The following is a 22,007-nucleotide window of genomic DNA, read 5'->3' on the forward strand; positions in this document are numbered from 1 at the left end:
ATGTCAGTCTCAGTATGTACTGTTCAATAACCTCTTTGGTGGTATAACTTGCTGTCCAGCCACCTTTCACTCAGGCTAAAGAAATATTTCTTATATAAAATAAGACAGTACAGGACCCTCACTTGCACAATTCCATCCATTTCTGGAGTTTAACCAGTGCCAAAATGGAAGGTTGAACATGTAACTAGCATTAAATTTCAGACTTATTAACATGTATAAAGAAAATGACTCATTTTGTTGCTAGAGACCTTAAATACAAGACCACTAAATTTTTCTTATTACAACTATAAAATACATATAAAACCCAACAAATGTAATATAACCAATTGTTACACTGGCATGCACATGAGAGTGACAAATTAAGCTACATAATCCTTCTCAGCTGGTTAATAGCATACTGCAAAGGGGTGTGAGTCTATTAATAATAGCTCAAAATATGCAAAGTAAAGAATGTCTGGGTTTCAGAAAAAAGCAGGTAGCCCAAGAAACGGCTGACATTCTGGGCTGGCCCACACTTTTACCACCTTCCCCTTGTTTACATTTTCATATAAACTCTTGCTTTCTTTCATTTGTTCAAGTGTCATTCATTCCTACAAAGTACAACAACGGTTACCTCTTAAGTAAAAGAAAAAAATAAAAAGACTAAAATCTACTTTTGAGTTAACTGGTAACACTTCAAGGAATCAAACGAGACACACTAAGGAGTCGCTTCTACATTTCTCCCCCTTATGCCTTATAAACTTTTACGGATTATGGATGATAGTTCAGGCTCCCCAGAGCACAGGAGCCCTGAGTGTACTTGATGGATGATTTGTGTAATAGTAACAGCAGCTTTTTAGAAAGAAGTTTGGCCTCCATACTTTTGGACAAGTACTGCTGCCTGTGGTCAAAAATGATGTAGCTGGGTAAAAGCCCCAAACCAGTCTTTCAGAACAGCCTAATTTTTTATAAAGTCCAGCCTCGAACAGAAGAATCACTCTCGGCTGGAACAATGAGACTCATACCCAAAAATCGAATACCTGAGACAGCTACCATGAAATTAATTCGCTGTATCGCTTTATAATTATTCCTTTCATCTTCAGGGTTACACTTTACTCAGACTTTTTAATCAAGCTAAAGTACTATATATTTTTTTAAATTATATTTGACTGAGGGACAATTGGATAGCTCATGAAATTAGTAAAAAGGGATTCAGCATATGTCACCTCTGAGTAAACAGTTAACCATATTCAGGTCAGCAGCGACGAAACGTAGCTTTCATCAGAGGGACATTCAGTAGTCTAAGTGAAGTGAACTGGTCGTCTCAGTCCAGTTCAAAATGTTAGTGTGATCAAGTCTCCTTCCAAAGGCTGGACTAGACAGAAAAAAAAAAAAAAAAAAGAGCCTGCTACTTCCTCACAGCTAACAGTATTTCTACTTGACTTCAAGTGGTAGTGGATTTGTGTTGAAAATTATGGGTTTCAGCCCTGTTGATAATCTATAGTGCGTCTGTATCTATATCACCAAGTATTTATAACACTTTCCATTTTGGCAGAGAGAGGTCATGGACTGAGTGGGCATGATAAAATTTAGTAAGTGTTCACAAAATTATATTTCATGTCACAGATGAGAACAACGCCACTGATTCCAAAACCTGAACAACTCGATAGTTCAGAATTTGCTGGTTTAGTTTTATGTAGCACATGGCCAGATAATGAAGTTTGGCTGAGAACGTCACAGCTTTTGATAAGCCAAGACCAAATATACAAGTTAAGTAAGCCGAGTGACCTCTTACACAGAGAAAAGGAGCTGCTATACTGTCAGGTTTGGACTTATTCAGCATGGGTGGGAGATCTCTGAATTCCATCAGTAATCATATCACTATAACTCCATGCTCTGTCACAAGCTCTTCCAGTGACCAACTGAAACTTAAAGGGAAGATGGGGGAGCAGAGAAGGAAGAAGGTGGAGACGAGGAAGGGTGGGTTTAATTACAACCATTTCCAACTAACCATGAGAACTGGGAGTAAGAACAGCAACACTGCCTGATAGAAGTATGTTCTGTGCTTTCCACTGGCAGATTCATGGAATGTATAGCTATTGTCCTTTCTGTGATTGAGAACTAGTGGGACCCATCTGTGAGTTAGCCAATTTAAAAAGAAACTAACAGTGTATTTCATACATTTGTACTGATACATACATACATACACACACACACGGTTTTATATAAAGTCATATATAAACCAAATATTATTTAGTAATTCATATACTAAATTATTTACATAACCAGCTTAGGATGAAGTACAAAAATGTTACAATGCTAAAATTAAAATTTTCACAAGTGATCAGGAAAACTGCAATTTGTGCATTGTTTAAATTATCCACACAATTCGAGAAAAGATACAAACAACTGGATTAAGCATATATTTATCCAACAAACAAGAGGCTTTAAATCACACAGAGTAGTTACAAGATTTGTAAGAGGTAAATTGTTGTATTGGTTTAATATTTCCCACACACTCTGTATTTTGATGTACGGATTGAGGTGGAGGTGAGGGGGGAAAGAAGCTAAACTTGCCCAATTTACTCAATGGTTAAATGTTCATGTGGGGTTTTGGTAGAAAACAAAAAAATTCACAGCAACAGTATGAACCTATATAGAATGTAAGTGACATCTCAAACTATTCTGGCTTTGTTAATCATTAACAGCCACTGATATAAGTAACTTCAGGTACAGCTCATATACAACCATATACCACCAAAGAGAAATAACTATGATATTAAATAAATAGTCAAAATGTTTCTTTCCTTTGTATACACATTAGCTACTTGTTATCCAAGTATTCCTCTCATTTAACTGGAATAGTTTTGCTTCCAAATATGAAGATTGCTTGGCACAGAACTGAAAACTGATAGAAAATGTACACCAAAAGGAAAGCTGTACTATGCATAGTCAGGTTTAAAGAAATGTGAATAATACCACTTACTTACCATTTGTCACATGACAACATATATTCAGATAAACTAGAAAATAAATGGTTTCAGAGTAGCAGCCGTGTTAGTCTGTATCCGCAAAAAGAAAAGGAGTACTTGTGGCACCTTAGAGACTAACAAATTTATTTGAGCATAAGCATAGCTCATGAAAGCTTATGCTCAAATAAATTTGCTAGTCTCTAAGGTGCCACAAATACTCCTTTTTTAAAAAAAAAAAAAAACGTTCACAAAGAGATAGATTTTTAAACTATTACTTTTACTTTACTGAAACTGACAACAGTAACAAATATGCCACTGGATAAAATATAGTCCTGATGTAGCCATTAAACATAGCTTTGGCCTTCAGGAACCACCAACCCCCTGCAAGACCTTTCCAAATGCAACAGTTCTGCAAGTATATGTTATCACTTCCATATAAGAAGCAATGAGTTAACTTAATCACATGTTGATTGTTGGGATCTGTAAAACAATTACAACTACTAAAAACATAAAGCTAACACTGAATGAATTGTTAGTGATTGTTGTTTTTTCTTATAATGCAAACTCACCAGCAAAAGTTTTACTTTCTTCACACTTCGACTGACCATTTGTATTGAGTTTCATAACAAGTACTGTCAATTTAAGCCAAGTCAGAAAAAGCGAAGCAGTTTTAATCCACACTCCGAGAACAACATCCACTGATAAAGAGCTCAGTAAATACAGCTGTATCACTCCAGACGAGAGATATTTGGGCTAATGATCACATCAGCCAACAGCACCTGCCACATAGCCAAGAACAACATAAGGAACAAATGGCATTTTTAAGTGGGGCAGAGCTCCCAAATGTATTTGTTAGACAAGCCATGTATCACTGTGTACTTCTTAAGCATACTGAAAATATCCTCACACTGATTTTCACAATTTAAATTTCTGAATGTTGTTACCGTATATCTGTATAATTGATAGGTTTAAATAATCTCACTTGAAAAGCTTTTAAAAAAGGACAACTGACACCCAAGATACTGTTTGTATTCATTACAAGACACTGTTTCAGGTAATTAAATTAAGATAAATTAGTATTTTAAGACCACTTTTTATATCAGACTACTCTGACATAGCAAACCCAGGTAGTGATGATACCTCCATTTTTAGGTTTCAATAGTGCTCCACATAGGCTCAGGGAACCAATGTAATGGAAGATTCTGATTATCGCCCTCTTTTCAATAATATTCCCTTCAAAACTGGAGATTAGAGACAGTGATGATCTGTGAGATTCTGATTCAAGAGATGATTTGTTGACAAAAATTTAAGAGATGCTGGCATTTTGCCTTCTGGAGGAGGTGTTGGCAGTCTCCCCACAAACAGACTAACAGATAAGCTAGAGGAAGAACCACACATGCCTGTCTTGAGTGAATCAATTTTCACAAGAAACCATTGAGTGACTCTGGCAGTGACGATCAGAAAAAACAGAACACATATATTTGAGATTCGGGCTTTGCCGTCACAGCAAAAAAAGGTGTGGTTTTACAATACGTTAGCTATCTTGATGTAAACTGGTGCAGACAAGGCACTGTAGCTTTTATCTCGATGTAGCTAGTCAAAGTAAACCCCAGGTGGGGGATAGAAAGTTAACCTCCACTAACTGCATTGAAGTAAAAACTGCAATATCTTGTCCAGTACTCTAGATCAGTGTTTTTCAAAGTTCGGGTCGCAACCTAGTACTGGGTCGCGGAATGCAAGGCATTGAGTCGCCTTGCTCAGCACCCAGGGACCCTGGTGGCCGGCCAGTAAACACCACGCTGCGCCCCAGAAGCAGCCAGCAGCAGGTCTGGCTCCTATTAGGCTTACCAGTTAACTGATCTTAACTGTTAACCCCCGGCCACTGGACAGCCCCGTCAGTCTCCGGCCCCCAGAACCCCAGCCCTTCTCCCTTTAATCGGTTAACCATTTAAATGCTATAATTTTAATCATTTAAATGGTTAGCTTTTTATTTACATCCCTAGGGCTTATGCCGGCATAATTGGGGTGACACTGCATCTGTGTAGATACTCCGTTACTTACATCGGCTGTTAGCTGTCTTGTTAGGCAGAAGCCATGAAACTGACAAGAAAGCTGGGCAGCCAGAGCCCTGCTGCCTCTCTCTCCCCTGCTCCTCCCCCCCACTCCACTTCCTTGGAGAGCTGGGCAGCTGGACCCTGCTCCTGGACCCCCAGCAGCTTCCTCCCCCCTCCACTCCCTGCCCCTGGCTGGGAATATTGGCTATCTTGTCAATTACATGGCTGGGGATAGGGAGGGGCAAGTCTCCCCGGAAGCTCTCAACTCCCTGTGCAGCCCCTCTTAGGTCAGTGGAAGCACTCCTGGTGAGGACACACACCATCGACTGCAGGAGGGTGGCGTGGACATGTACCTTCAGAGTAATTATTGTGGTGGCTGTAAGTTGACCTAACAGAGGTTGACTTAAGTTTCTAGTGTAGACACAACCTCAGTCACTAGTCATTCAACTATCTCTGGAAACCATAGAGAAAAGCAGTATGGGGACCATAAAAAGGTCAACAGAAAACAGCAGAGATTATAGAACAAATGACAATATTTCTTGTAACTGCAAGTGAAATTTTAATGTTACAGATATAATTGATAGCTAGAGATTTCAAACCTTTTCCTTGAGAGAGCTACTCGGTAGCTAAGTTCTTTTGAGTTACAGACTATTTCAGGCAGGGATCACCATGTGAGTTACTTGTCATTGCAAAAATCAGAATCCATGCCCCATGCATCAATTAGTACTCTTCCTGCTCCATTTATAGACTTGACAGGAGTAGCAGAGCAATGATTAGAACAGGCCTAGCTCTACCTGTAAGAGGAACTGAAACATAACCCCCACCTTTGAATGCAGAAGGGAGGAGCATATGCCCATCTCAGACAGTAGCAGGCAGGAAATGGGGTCGCTTCTTAGCCAGAGTCGTCAACATGTGAAACTTGCTCCCTGCGACCAATTCTTCTTAGAAAGCTGTGTTTATAGGCTATCTCATCCCTAGCCACAGAAAGGGTACATAATCATAATTTTGGAGTTATTTCTTTAATGTGCGTGTGGGGAGAATCTAAAAATACCACCAAAATGCACAGACAAACTGAGAATCAGTAATCCTTTCATAAATATGTTAGTGTTTAAAAAGCTACATTTTTGTGTTTAGTTTACTGATTTTCCTAAAGATACAGACAATAGAAAGAACAAAAAGGTTAATTGTTTCCAAATAATGCATGCTTCACAGGTAGAATTACAGCATTATGAAATTTTACAACTTGTCAAAGTTGCAAGACCTGCGATACAAACCCAGACAACACTACAAGGACATAACATGTTAGGATGGAGGTAACAGCAATAAAACGGGAGAAGACATACATGAATAGGGAGAGGAAGGAAGGAAGGGGTTGAAGGGACAGGAGGGTTATGCGGAATAGAGGTCTGACATTCTTTGAGCCATCTCAACCTTTTTATCAAAACGTATCTAGAAATGGGATCCAAATTTCTTCAAATTCATAGAATTGCCCTCTGCGAGGGTAAGCTGTTATTTCTTTAGCTTCTAACTCTGACAGGTCTGAATACCACCACTCTATTCTGGCCATAAGCCTACTCCATTTTTGTAAAATCGTGCACTTAATGATCACTGAAGCCCTCAAGTACCAAAGTATTTTTGGCGGCGTTAAACCCAGTTTAACAGGTCAGTAAACTAGGATATAATTTTCGGCTGAGGTTTGGCTGTTGAAGCTGAGCAATATCTTAACGTTTGTGTCCATCTTGTTCCACAGCTGCCTGATGGTTGGAAAGTCCCACAGCATATGCCTCAGGGTTTCTTTTTCTCTGTTACAGCACCAACAAACATCAGAGGATAAGGCTTTTATCTTGTGCAACCACTATGGAACCCAAACCAATTTTAATAATTTTTGTTTTTGTATCAAGAGTATCAACAGAGCCACAGACATTTTTAATGTTACATACTATGCTCTGCCACTGGGATTTTTTTTAAACAGCTGGGATAAATCCCCTTCCCACAGTTTCACAATGAACTCCAGGCCAGTTCCTCTTCCTTAACCAAGTATGCATAGTGGACATGGACCTGGCGAGTTCATGAACCATTTCTAAGGTTCCAAGTAGTTCTGGGGCCTCTGGCAGGCCTAGGGCATTTGGATCAAATTGATATGTTAGAAAGTGTCGTAATTGTAAGTACTGTCACTCGGCTGAGGATGGTAGGTAATAATGTTGCTTTAGTGTTAAAAAAAGGGACAAAGCCCTCATCACTGACTTACTGTGAACTCCATATGATGCACTTGGCTCAGCCAGGTCTTACCAAATTATAGGTTTGCTCCCAATTTGAAAGTTTAGGTTGCCCCAAATGGATGCTTTTGCATGAGGGTGAGGATGAACTTGGGACCTCTTAGGTAGGCTAGCCCAGAACCTTCACACAGCCATCAGTGCAGGCACCTCATTTTTCTACACCAGACAAAAAGACAAATGGAGGAGACCCACAGGGAAAATTGAATGTCTTAATACCATTCGATTTACATCCATGTGATGTAAGGATGTTAGCACAGTGGAACCAGTTTGGTATCTGTGATATGATAGAAGCATAACAGTAATTTAATAACAGCTGCACAGCTAAACCAGAATTATTTGGAATTTTAACAACTAATCTATATACTGTATGAATGAGGAAAGTAATAAACATTATAATATTTTGACTGGTATTAACCTTCAAGTATGCACTAAATTACACTCCAATACAAAATAAAAACCAAAGTTCTACACTTAACAGTCAGGACTATTCTAAACAACACAAGGCTTTAATTATATACCTGCTTTAAAACTTAGTTTTTCTTCTAATATTATCTGAGAATTATCCAAATATAATGTAACAGTTATAATTACTTAAAAGTAATTCTGACTTGCAGTTGTAAAAATCACCGAATAACAACTTTCATGTGTAAACAAATCAGTTTTTATTGAATATTATTAGTGTGCTCAATTCTGTATACAGAGGAAGATCTGTTTGCTGCCCCAAGGTACTTACCATTTGCCACTATATTCTACATCAGCCAAAAAATTAAGACACCTTACACTGAAAATCAAAATAAAAGTTTAATATCTGTTTGCATTAGAAGAGGGTGAGGAGAGAAAAGAAGTGCACTAATCAGAAGGGGGATTCAGAAGAGGTATTTAGAAGAACAGACCATATCACCAATGACTTTCATAGCCAGATTTGAGCAATTTAACACCTTTCCTTTTTGACAAAGCTTTATTTGATTTACTTAGTTAGGAGTCTGGTTACATCATTGCCACAACTGCTGGAAGTCTCAGAGACCAAAGGCATGAAGAATCAACTGATCTCTATTTCCTGTGGGTTTGTCCCTAGCAAAAAAAGTAAAAAGTGAGTTGTTCATTTTAATTTATTTTTATACTAAGTATTCATTTCACTTTGTACTTTTTGTACTCCAGGGAAAAAAAAACACAAACACATTAAAGTCCTACTACACAAGCCAGCTGGAAAATGCTTTAAGCGCACACTTAAAAAAAAAAAAAAAGATGCAGGAATAGATTTCTTTATGCTGGAAAACACCCTTCTGCACAGATTAAAACCAAAAGCAGTGTTGTGTATGATAAACATTTATTTTTGGGTTAAAAATGGTACTTTTAATTGTTAACAGGAATGCAGAGGAAAACCCATTTATCAAGACACATTAAACAGCTTCCAGCAGAAAGCACAGTCGTAAAGCATCTGATTGTGCCCTCTGGTGTTCAACAGCATAAAAAATAGAAAGTGATGTTAAAATAATATACACATACTGCAAACATTTAAAGAGTTGGTTTCCTTGATTATGTCTACTTCTTGTGCATAAACAAAGAACCTATTTCTCAAGGATTATTATTTCTGTAATTAATCCTTGATTCCCCATCTCTCCACAAAGATTTTAGTTTTCCCTTTTGATTTTCTACCTATATTTGGAGTGTCACACAACAGATCCCACATACACACCACACCCACAGTACTTTTCACTACAACAGATGATTAATTTTTTTTTCTCTTTTTAAAAATAATTCTATCCATCCACAAAAATCCTGCAGAAGTACTGAAAATAACTCAGTCAGAATTTCACATCAGCATAGCAGATGTTTAATTTCATTTACAAGCTTTCTGTATCAGCTTGAAACTAATATTCTCTCCACTATGGGATAATTTTGTCTGACCTGCAAATAGAACCTAGGTCTCCACAGGCTTGAGTCTCTTTAGGGCTGAATGAAATCTTTGCAAGCCTTGTTCAAAGTTCCTAAGGCAGATATTTAAAGTCCAGGGGCTGGGAGGTGATCCTCAACTGATACAAATTATCACAGCTCCATTCAAGTCACTAGAGCTACAATTTACGCCAGCTGAGAATCTGCCCTGAGATTATTTAAAAATCTATCCTATCAACCTCTACTCAGATTAAGTCTGGCCATTTCAAGTGCAGGAGTCCATAACTGTAGGGATCTCAATGCTTCACTGAACGAAACCTCCAGAAGAATAGAAAACTCTGGTGCCAATCTGGACAATGAATTTCTGTCTGGTCTTCTAAGAACAAAGGAAGAGGAGAGAGTGCACACTCACTCATTTGCCAAATACTCTGCTCCTGGTGTCTGGGGCAATATATGTAGGTTGGCATAAAACAAACAAAAAACCCAGTTTAATCTAAGGATGATCCCACCACAGAAAAATCAACATTTGGTAGTAGAGTCATCCTGCTGAAGAACTACATACATCTGACTGAGGTAATTCTTCAAGAGAACATGGACCAGAAAACTGCTCAAATAATGGAAGATCAGAATGCACTTTTAACTCCACACATGGGATAGAGAAGCCAAAATGCATGTATTTGGGATTTGCTGGGTTATATCAATACTGTACACAGTTATCTGAGCATATCCTTTAGATTCACAAAACACACACTCACACACAAAAACTATAAAAGTTTTCTGGTATCTTCCTGGAGAGTTTCCATCTTGAAAAGGTTTTCTCCTTAATTCTGGAGGGACAAGGAGTAACCAAGGTAGAGTAGTCTCGGACATCAATAACTCATTAGAAAGAACACACCTACTGATTTATGTCCTGACAAGCTACCTTAGAACCCAGAATCTGGATATACTCCCACAGTAGGACTCAATAAGTCTATATAGTAATCCACTCCCTCAACTTTGTCATTGTTGTATTTGATAGAAACATCTTGACCACTTCAATAATAAAGCAAACCCTCAGCTATATTAATTTCTGAAAGGAGGTCAAAGTGTTCTTCATGGTTGCTGACTCACCCATGTCTCCATATTCTTGAATCTTTTCAGTTGCAGACCTGGCTTCTGATTTTTAGGAAGTTCACATTAGCCTGTTATCCAAGTACAGGTGCAGACATACACCCTTCTGTTAAAGTGCTGCACCTAGGATCCCCATTAGCCACCCTCATGTGAAAACCTCAATACTGTGGAACCTCAGGCATATTTTGGTGAGAAGGAAGACTAGGAATGTTGAAATAAGCATCTGATGGTCTGCCAAGCCTATGAACAACTAATAGGAAAACTTCCGGCAAGCCAAACCATGAAACTGCTATTATGTGAAAAGAAGGTCTTGACAAGAGCTTAATCATTTCTTTAATATCCAGTAGTAGATGATAGCTTCCTGTCACTTGAGTCTATAGAATAGATGGGATAGGTTTCCATTTCGTAAAAGGCAGTGAGAGAAAAAACAACCGCTTGCAGTCTAAAAATTCCCCAGCTCTCTGAAGGCTTATTTACCTGGATTTCAAAATTTGAGTCTTTTTGCATCCCACAGGATGGGGAAGAACAGCCAACAATGCTATTTGGAACTCTATCCCTGCAAAGGAGCAGCGCTGGGCAAAATCTCCACTTGTGTGGGCATGTGAGAAATGGCTACTGAAGTTCCATTTGGAAAAGAGGGCACTGGTGTGAAAAGAATAAAATGACACCAAAATTCAAGCTGCTATCTGCCTTCAAAGAAAGAGCATTCTCCTTAATGTAGAGAGGCTGCCATTCACCTGCCTCCCACTCAACAACCTGGGAACAATTTCCTGTGGCCCAAGAACCAAACCTTGTGCCAGGACCTTAATTCACTGCACTATTGAACTCAAACAGGAGTCTTAAAACGGGGTCACGGTACTATCACAGTCATCCTGTGATGGTGTTTTCTCAGGAGTGGGGACAGACAGAGAAACTACACATCTTAATCACTGGACCTGCCTTGGGGGCCTTTTGTAGAGACACACATCTCCTCCAACATTCCTACCTTTGGCATAGGGGAGTTTATTTTTCGTTTTCCATCATGGAGATTTGTGACCATATTTGGTAGAATTAGGCTGACTGGTCTCAGCTGTCTGAACAGTCCATTGTTTTTCACAACATAGATCACATTAAGTAAGTGTATGAAGAACCAATTTCCCTCCCATTCACAATCATATAGACCACCTCCTTTACTCATTGCAATTTCAAAACATCCCTGTAAAACTACAGCAATTGCTTATATGGAAGAGTAATGTTAGGAGCAAGCATAACTAGACATTAGTTGGCAAGCATAACTAGGATACATTATGTCTTTACTTGGGAATCTTGAGGGAGCTTTCCTTAATGTCACAGGATCCCACAAGACAAGAAAAAAAAAAATCAGGTTAGAGACTTCACTCAGCAGTTTAAGTTAAAAGAAAGGGAACAGAAATAAAAAGGATTTAAAAATGAGGTCTGACAGTTAACATAAGCTGAACAATACTGGTATTAGTATATTGGTAGCTACTTGTTATCTCTGCAGAAAGAAAAACGTTGCACATGTTGCCTACCCTGCTACAGAAGACAGGACCAACCTAGTAGTTGTTCTAGATTGGTGGATGCACACTCCTGAGATTAGCTGTAATAAACTGCATTCATAATAATAATTAGATGAGCATTTGTTTGGCAATAGTAGTTGTTTAGTTATCAAACAGATGCCATAACTATTATCATGAAATATAAGTGTTACTTTACATGTTTTCTGATTTTATCTAGGAAGGAAAGAGTTCTATAACAGTCTTTAGACTTTAAAAAAATATTTTAAAAAGTGCTCCTTGGGGCCAGCAAATAGTGGTAGTTAGTATAGAACGACCAGACATACTTTTATCTGAGCTTCTGGACAAGGAAGGTAACATAAATTCTCTGCTGCACTACCAATGGCACAAAGAGAAAGTTTACCACTCCAGTAGAGATTTAAAAAAAATAAAGATACCATTACTGCAAAACTGAAACCAAAAATAATATACTTTTTAAGTTTCACCTAAAACCAGAAAGAAACTTACGGTTGATTCTTAGACAGTATGCTGCAGATTGCACACATTGTTTCTCCTGAAGGTGGTAGTACAAAACAAGTTAAATTAATGTACAAATAATTTACATTTAAGGGGCTAGGTAATCTGACCAGAAGCAGTAAGTAATCAGACTACATCATCAGAAACTAATGAGCCCAGAAAAGCCTATGTGAAGATGTAAAAATATATCATTTTAACTTTTTGAGACTATTTGGATGAAAAAAAGTCATCTGACTTGAATGGTATTCTTTTCACACGATATACCACTTGATTTCAATTTACAATAGTCAGAGCTAGAAATCACACTTACTAGAGTTAATAAGAGTCCACAAATACTGTACTTGTCTCAAAAATGCTATTCCATATAAGCATGTCAATTTTTTTAGCCTTCTACAACCCTGCTTCAGATAGTAATTGTTCATGTTCTGTCATCAACTGAATGTGATACAACATTTAACTTTTTGCAGGACTTCTGCAGTGTTTCTTTACACAGAAGATGTTTGTATTTTTAAACTTAGATGATTTAAAAACAGGTTAGCCAAAATTAATTTTTCTTGTTGTGCTGTTCTAGTCTTAGTAATGGAATCAAAACGCAAAGTGGCTATCAGACAATACAGAAAAAATGCTAACTATGCATGCTTTCCAAACACCAGAATCTTATTTACAGCAAATGTGTCTTGTTTAAAAAATAATAAAGATTTTATTCATTATGAAAAAGCAGCAAAAGTAAAGACCATTAACCACTATCTCTTGCTCTGTGTGCATGCATGTATGTTGAGTATTGTTGTTTACATAGTTGTATTACGAATTCTGAACTTACTGATCCAGCAAGTTTAAATGCTTTTTGGGTGGAGGGATACTGTATGTTCAGCACAGAGTTCAAAATGGTTGAGTATAGATGGTTATGTCGTTCCTCATCACACTGCGCTGGTTGGAAAAAAAGCATCATAGCAGAAGAATTAGTGGTTGTAAGACTAACAGAGCCAAGAAAATCTGACAAAACTTGGCAATGATACGCTAGTGTTTCTATTTCAACATCTTTTAAAAATGGGATTTCTTCAGAGATACATAATTCAACATTTAGGACAGGTAAAAATGTACATGTAAAATTCCATTATTTCCTTTAAAAAACAACCTAGAAAGATCCTTTTACAACTTTTGAAATCAAACATCTCAATCAACACAATAGATATAAAACTTAAACATATGGGAGATTTAGATTCTAATACCAATACCTGAAACATACTATTGCAAATCTGGAAAACAAATGGTGTCCATATGTCTGTACAAGTGTAGTTGCATAGATTCTGGTACAGTATTTCTAGCAGTATGCTTATACTGGTACATTTGACATTAAAATATGCCCATCACCTTGAAATTAAGTAGCGGATTTGAAGAGATACTGCCAAATTGATATTTTTAAGATAATAAACAATTTAGATATTTAAGATAATAAACAATTGTTATTAAACAATTAAAATTCAGTTTTCTGATAATGCACTCTTTAAATAATACATATAATTTTTTTATTTTATTTATTTATTGAGGGAGTAAAAGGAATTTCTCTTTCTGCTGTTGATATTTAGAAGAATCTATTGGGCAGGTCCAGGAGCAACACCATTCATGCTCATACCCACTCTCCACCAACCTCTTTCTCTGTCCACATTACTGCTTGTGGCAGCTTTAATTTCACTTTTGCTGCTGTTAAGATTAGTAAACTCCCTCTTGAAGAGCCTGGGAAATGACTTGCACCACCACCAAACAGTGAAACTGATAACACAAAAAACTTTTAAAAGCAAAGAATATTATCTTTTAAATCTTTTTCAGTCTTTCAATAATCTGAGGGTTAGTCTATACAGGGATCTAGTCCACAGCAAGCCTGGGTGGAAATCTACAATGCATCAACCTGCCGTGCACTAAGCATCCATGTGGATCTTGTTCTGGAGTGCACTCTGACCTAACGCTGTTAGACCTTCATGCTAAGGAAATGTTAGTGTATGGCAACAGAGTCCATGCGGCTACTTAGCGTACGGCAGGTTGATGAACTGTAGATTCATACCCAGGCTTGCTGCACACTAAGTCTCATGTACAGAAAAGCCCATAGAGGCTACGTGTAAATTCAACATTTTCAGACAGAAGAATGATTTTTTTTTAAATTGACAATGACCCTTTAAATTATTAAATGTGATTTTCTTATTCTTCACAAACCCCACAGTGCTATATGACAACTTTGTACTTGAACTATTATTTTTTCACCTATACTTAGCCAAGGAAGTCACTTGACGCTGGCTAGGATGAGGAGCTGAGCATTCTCCCATTTCCTGTCTCTAGTTTAAAGTGCATTTGTCCAGTCCGTCTTTTGATATAAAAAGCTCTCATGCTTCCTTTGAGAACGAAAATGTCATAAATGGTTCCTTAGTGCATTTTAGAGAGACTGTAGGATTATGATATGAAAGAAGTTAAGAATGTGTTCTATCGAATACGTAAAGCTTTGTTTCTGAAGGATAGTTAAGCGATGGAACAGATCATCAAGTAAGGTTGTGGAATCATCATCACTGGAGGTTTTTAAGAACAGATTAGACAAGCCTTTCCGGGATAGTCTAGGTATACTTAATCCTGCCTCAGATGGACTAGATGACCTCTTGAGGTCCCTTCCAGACTTCTACTTCTATCAGTCTATGAACAGCTTTATTTATTTATATCAAACATGTCTAAAGAGTTTGATTATTAATAGGTGAGACATAGTATATTATGTTAAGAATCAACGTATTCCCAGAAGTGTATTGTTCTAGCAGATAACATACTCAAATCAGTAAAAGATTTCAGAGTAAATCAGATGTGCAATTTATTTTCTAATCCCGAGTGACCAACATCTTAAGTACAAAATAGAAAAATGAAATTAAGCTGCTCACCTTTGTCTTTATGTAGAATTGAGATGACTGGTGTATGGGCAAATCCATGATACTATTTGAATTTGTGACACTATTACTATTAGTGTGTTCATCTTCTCTGCTGCTGTCATCAGACTGATCAAAATCATCACTCTCCTGGTCCATTTCCTCCTCTTCTTCCACCTCCTCCTCTTGTTCAGCACCATGTTCTTCCTCTTCCTCCTCCTCCTCTTGGTTACCAGTGGATTCTTCATCCACTGCAATAAGCCTATTGTTGTTTTCTTCTAACTGTTCTTGCTGGGATTCAATTCTGTCACCAAGTCCAGACTCTGCTCCACCTATTTCCCCATTCCTTGCAATGTGCTCCTCCTCTTGTTGTTGTAACTGCTGCTGCTGCTGCTCCTCCTCCACAACTCGATTCATCTGCTCCTCATCTACTTGGCTTGAGGAAGCATTACCTCTAAGAGATGCTCCAGTTCGTCGCCTCTTGCTGCCCACAGACAGCAGTTCCTGATTCATTTCCAAAAGCCAGCTTGCTACTTCTTGGACCTTGGCTAGACTATCTGATGATGCAAATGCTTTCACATTCTAAGGAGAAAAAGAAAATTTGGAGAATGATTAGAAAAATAGTGCTTGATTTTATTAAATCATTCTTTTACTAGTTATATAATTGGCTTATTTCTGACATTTTAAAATTCCAACTACAAATTAGCAACGGATAATTTAAATGTGAACAAAAAAACCCATGTCAGTAGCACAGTACAACAACATTCTAAAAAGACAACAACTGTATACCAGGAAAAAGTTTGGCTGGGTTGTTAAATATGACATTGCAGGTAGCATCATGAATATTGGTAGTGAGGCACAGAAGTGTTTTTGCTGACATTAAAAAACATTCAGTCTCGGTCAGACCCTTGGAAAGGAAAATTTTAGCCCAGGGCAGTCAAGTTTGGCACAGTTGCGAGCAATCAAAAACAGGGTCTTATAATGGAAGGTGTTTGGCAGCCTTAACCATAGGTCTTATCACTTGAGCTACCTATAAACTTCATAGCTGTCTCATCTAAGACATATTTTCCACATCAAAAGTCACTCTTGGAGCTTTTTTACAACACCCATTAATGGTCTCACTAGCAACATACAACACTAACACCATCTTCCTACCCATATTCTATATCACCCTGTTTATACAACCAATAATCATATTAACCCTTTTAGTGACATCACAATGGGAACTCACGTTCCACTGATTATCTAGCATTATCCCATAGTCACTGCTTTCCAAGACACGAGTATGTAGTCTTTGTTTTTCTTATGTATGACCTTGTATTTTGCTGTAGTTCACACACACACAAAAAGCAGCTGGACTGTCCAGTAATCAAAGCCATCCAGTTCCTTCTATAACATACATTACTATTTACCACTTTGATCTTTGTGTAATCAGCAAACTTTATCAGCAATGATTTTATATTTTTTCCCTTGAAAACTGATTTTTAAAAATTGAACAGAGTTGGGCAGGGAATAGATCCTTGAAGGATCCCGCTAAAAACATGCACACTTGTGGTGTATCCCATTAACATTGCAATATTATTATTTACATTATGCTAGTAACAATAGAACCAGGCCAAGGAGGATGGAGTATTGGTTCTGAGCTTTGGCGGAAGAGGTAAAGACATTGGCAAGTGCAGTTTCAGTGGAGTGCAAGGGGCACAAGCGAGATTTGTACAGAGTCTAGGATGGAGAAGAACTCCCACAGTGATTGTACACAGCATGTTTAATGAGCTTAGAGATGAAAAGAAAAAGGGAAATGGGGTCAAGGATTTTTTTTTTTTTTTTAAGATAGGAGAGATCAAAGCATGTTTGGATTGTGAGGAGAAGAGACAGGGAAGAGTGAGAAGGTGAGAAGAGTAAGGTGGGGATGAGAGTGCACAGAAGGGAGATCAGGTCACTGTGAAAAGAGGAGATTAAGGAGGAGAGTAGATGAAAAACTCCAGTCTTTCTGACAGGAGAGATGGAGAAAGCTGTAGAAGAGGAAAAAGGCAGCAAATCAAGGGGAGGCGAAAGATCACACCATACCTTGTCAATTTTCTCTTGGAAGAAGTCAGCGAGATCTTGTGCAGAAAGAGAAGCGGAGGCAGAAGAAGGGGCAAATTTGAGGAGTGAGTCACAGGTGACAAATAGGCAGCTGGAACAGAGGACATGGGACTCAATTAAGATGGAGAAGCAGAGCTGTTTAGCTAGGATGATAGCAGAACTGAAGTAGGAGAGAACCAATCTGTAGTGGAGGAAGCCAGCCTGATCATGGGATTTCTGTCAGAGATACTCCAGAGCACAAGAGAAAGAGCAGAGGAGTCAGATGTTGGGAATGACCCAGGGCTGCGGGTTAGCAGAGCTGTCCCTTCTAATGGGAGAGAGGGGCAAAAAAGTCAAGAGTGAAGGAGAGCGAAGAACGGAGAGAATCAACAATTGTATCAATGGAAGTAAGGACAAAGAGGAGAGAACTGAGACCAGATAAGAAGTCTGCAACACTGATGTCCTAGAAGTCATAGAAACGCAGAGTCAGAGGGCTGACAGGCAATGCTGAAAAAGACCAGGAGGAACTCAGCAACAGAGAGATCAGAGAGAGAGAGTGATGGATGCTTGGTGAAGACCAAGTCAAGTGAATGGCCCTTTTGGCAAGTGAGAGTTGAACTAGGTCTGCAGGGCGAATGACAAGTTGAGCAAGAGGAAACATGCAGCTAAGGTGTCAGGGATGGATCATCAATATGGAAGCTGAAGTCACAGAGGATGACAGTGAGAGACCGTAAGGAGAGAAGGGCTGATGGGGAGGAGCTGGACCATTATGATCACCTAGTCTGACCTCCACAACAGAAGCCCAAGAGCCTCACCCAAAAGTGCTTTGTAACCAATGCCAGGTTTCAACCCTTTTCCACTATAAGGAGACAGATGCATAGTAAGTGAGGTGGGAGACACACAGGCAATTACACAACACAGAGCAATTAGCGTGGCAAGACTGTGTCCCCCTAACAGAATTTCAAGTGAAATGTTCTACGAGACAACTGTGATTTTTTCAGCAATCCAAGAGCTGCATAAAGAGACACTTTAGTAAGAAGGAATGCTTCAGAATACTGTAAGTCCTTGAACTCTCACTGGGTGGCGAGAATGCTGTTAATTTTAACATGGTAAATATAAATTTTAATTGTGTTATTAATAAAAATTTAGTATACTATCAGTACTTTACATTATAATCTGTATTATGTACCTATCTGAACCCCACACAAAATGATGTAAGAATATTTTCTCTGAAATCTAGACTTTGTTTTGTTATTTTAAAGAAATGATGCAAAACAGGGATAATATGCTAGTATAATACATATTTTCATAGGGCACAGATATTTAATTGAATATTCTGAATTGTGTAAACCAAAACTCTATATAACTACACTGTATAGCAAACACTTTGTATGTTTTCAATTTTTTTTTAATTATGCTTAGAACTATGAAGTTCTTAAAGTTTTGATTACCACCAGATCTTAGTGTATTATATGGAAACAATAAAAACAATAATACTAATAATGTAGTATAATCAAAACTATATTAAAAAGGAAATCTGTTAACTAAATTCTCATCTCACTCCACTAGAGGGAGATTCCTTCTGGGCATCAAGTCACAGACAGTTACTACTGAAGCCACTTAAAGCAGATTATAATCAAGTTTTAATAATACCTTACCTATGAATAAATACAGAATGTTATCTGCCTCTTAATTCCTTATTTCTCTGTCCTTATAATTTTACCAGATGTATAGATTAAAAACCTAAACAATGTACATGACATTCTAAAATCAAAATTGACAGCTGTTTCACACCAAAATCAATAAAAAGAACTGATTTATTTGTATTTTGAATTAATCCACGAATTTAAGAATATACAAGATGACACATTTTGTCAAAATGATACGTTCACTCTAAATATGCTCTCCTCTTTCTACTGTTTATTATATCCAACAGCATCCTAAAAAAATTTTTTTAATTGTTTGCCAGTTGACAAGTTTTCAGACACCAAAAAGAATACCAAATTTGTAAGTTATGAAAATGGAGATATGAATAGATTATAAATGAAACAGTTATAACCTGTTTAGTCCAAATTCTGATTTTAAAAAACCGCTAGTACTATGTAATTAAGCAAAATAACGTACTCATCTTACTAATAGCCCCTCTCTTCCCACACAATGAGCTGCACAGCTTGCCCAACAACCTGGAGGATCCCCATGGATCTGAAACAGGGCAGAGTCATTGACACAGAGTCTCTGTACCCCACCCACCCCATGACACTCCTTCATAGCAGAAAAGCTCCTGTGGAGGTATAGTTACATGAATTCCTCCCAGCCACAGCTGTCTGAAGACCATCCCCTTCAAGGAGGATCCCAGATTCTGAGAACACTCCAGAGAACAAGTAATACCAGTTCCCCAGGGAGACAGATGGGGGGGGAGCGGGGGAGACATGGATGAAAGAATGAGCATCTCCTAGGCCCTCCCCAACAGTAGCCCTACTAATACCTGCTCAGTCCTTTCTCCTCTCTGTGCATTGCACCTGACCCTGTCAAGAGCAGTACACAGAGGTCCCAGAAACAACTGGGAAAGATGCTCCTTCTGAGCTGGCTGAGCCCTTTCTACATGGCAAGGTGGGTTGACTTAAATCAAAGCAATTTTAATTCCTGATTTTAATCATGATTTAAAATCAGCAAGCCAGAAAATTTTATTTTAATCATTAATTTTAATCTTGTTTTGCACTTGTATTTTTTTAGTTATTTTCTTAAAGAAAGGTTGATTTTCACTGGCTGGTAATCATTAAAACATGTTGATTTGAAACTAAATATAGCCTTTGCACTAAATTTGGTGCTTCTTTTTGCTAACCAGGTGGATATATTAAATCTAAACACATTTATTTAAGCAATTATATATTAAAATATTGTTTCAAAATTCTTAATATTTTACATTTTTATTATATTAGAAAATGGTGAATGGTGCATTTCTTATTTACCAGATTTTTTTATTTGTGCTTTGTGTCAAGCTCGGATAGCAATTCAAAATGCACCAACACACAGTTTTTTTTAATTAGTTAAATAAAACCTTAAAATGTGCTGGATACAGAAGAAAAAAAGTATACCAAAGAGTTTACCAAAACATTTTTTTCCCATTTAAAACTGACTGATTTATTAAATAAGGAAGTATTATCTGTAGCTAGTGAATTGAGCATACTGTGTCCTGTTCACCATATCCTTCCAATTTTAAAACCAGTAGATCCCATCCTCTCACACCTAGTTTTTAGAAGAGGAAAACAAGCTTTCCTACTTTTTCAACTCTCAACTGATTTCTTAACTTTGGATAAACTAGTCATTGAACTGTACTAGTTGAATAAACTGAAATGAAGAAAATATTTTCTCTGCACCTGCAGAAGAGGCTACTTCTAACAAAAGCTTGTTTAGCACTTCAGCAAACTTCAGTATTAGGTGCTTAGCCAGTGCCGTCTACCAATTCAGTGGTTTGACTTTCTTTCAAACTTCAGCAGCAAACATGTACTGCTTAATTTTTTGTATTTAAAATATTTTAATATATTATAAGTAGTTTAGATCTTAACATAAGTTGTCATAATTTCAAATTTAATTTTATAGTTTTTTTAAATAAGCCTCTATTTAATTTAAATAAAATCCAGTTTAAATACAAAACATGTGGTTTATATTTAAAAAAATCAATTTTTAAAAACTCATCAATTTTTATCCCTCCATTACATAGCGTGCATGTGCATGTGAAAAAAGCAAGATCTATGCACAAATCTCAGGGATACAGTCTGGCCAGATCTTACATTTAACATTTAGATTCAGCCCCTCAAAAGGCTGATTTCCACCACTGATCGAGCCTCATGTGGAAACCTGGAACTTTGAAGCCAGGATTCCCTTCTCACAACTACTAATGTGACCACAATATTAGAATACTGTCAACAGCATCCAGTGCTACTTGGAGATGTTCTTGCTGTTAAATGCCCCTCTGCAAAGGACACTTGCAGTTTTCTTGTGGTAGCTTATCAAGAAAAAATGGAGAACTTATTATAGTTCATAAAATCATAACAGGCCAGTAGTGTTTGGTCATCTGAAACTCTAAAATGAAGACGTCCTGAAAGTGAAGTTTCTTACATTATTGTAACTGGAGTTCTTCAAGATGTATGATCCCTATCCATATTTCATTGTGGATACACATGTGCACCACAGGTGTGAGCCCACAGAATTCTTACAAACAGCGTCCACTGGTCCATACCAGTTCTCCTTGTGCTCCCCACTGAGGGCATAAGGGGTGAGGAGGATTGACAGCCTCTCCAATTCCTTCTCTACCACAAATGAATCTCATGATCCAAATCAGAGGGAGGGCAAATAATGGAATACAGATAAGGACCCCACATCTCAAAGATCTCCAGTTACAACAAATACGTAACTTTCATTTCTTGAGTGCTGGTCCTATGTGTATTCTACTGTGGCTGACTAGTAAGCAGTAGTCAGAAAGGAGGAAGGGGGAACGAGAATGCAGGTGGAATAGCTGCTTGTAGAACCACTGTTCCAAAGGATGAGTCACTGAAGGAGTTCTGGACCCAAGGCATAATGTGCTGTGAATGTGTGACTGAACTCCATACAGCTGCCTTGCAAATATCAACCAGGGACACCTTTTGAAGTGATGCTACTAAAACTGCCTGTGTCCTTATAAAGTGAGCCTGTATCCCATGTGGGTAAACTGTGCTAACTGATAGAGTGGGAT

The 22,007-nt window shown here is 37.8% G+C and overlaps 1 protein-coding gene across 10 annotated transcripts in view; it reads right to left on the reverse strand.

Annotated features, from left to right (window-relative positions):
• FBXW7 (F-box and WD repeat domain containing 7) overlaps positions 1-22,007 on the reverse strand; it is a 281,649-nt gene that overhangs the window by 114,198 nt on the left and 145,444 nt on the right. For 6 of the 10 annotated variants that reach the window (XM_037897397.2, XM_027833416.3, XM_027833417.3 and 3 more), the window contains one exon: positions 15,227-15,793. The exons of 1 other annotated variant lie outside the window; for it this stretch is intronic. In XM_037897397.2, coding sequence (XP_037753325.1) covers positions 15,227-15,724 — 498 coding nt within the window. In that variant the 5' untranslated portion in view covers positions 15,725-15,793. Of the gene's footprint in view, positions 1-5,829; positions 13,242-15,226; positions 15,794-20,244; positions 20,251-22,007 lie in introns of those variants that run through there. 3 more of the 10 variants (XM_043545824.1, XM_043545827.1, XM_043545825.1) reach the window with 3 other exon arrangements.

This window comes from Chelonia mydas, chromosome 4 (genome assembly GCF_015237465.2).
Source record: "Chelonia mydas isolate rCheMyd1 chromosome 4, rCheMyd1.pri.v2, whole genome shotgun sequence".
Lineage (NCBI taxonomy): Eukaryota > Metazoa > Chordata > Testudines > Cheloniidae > Chelonia > Chelonia mydas.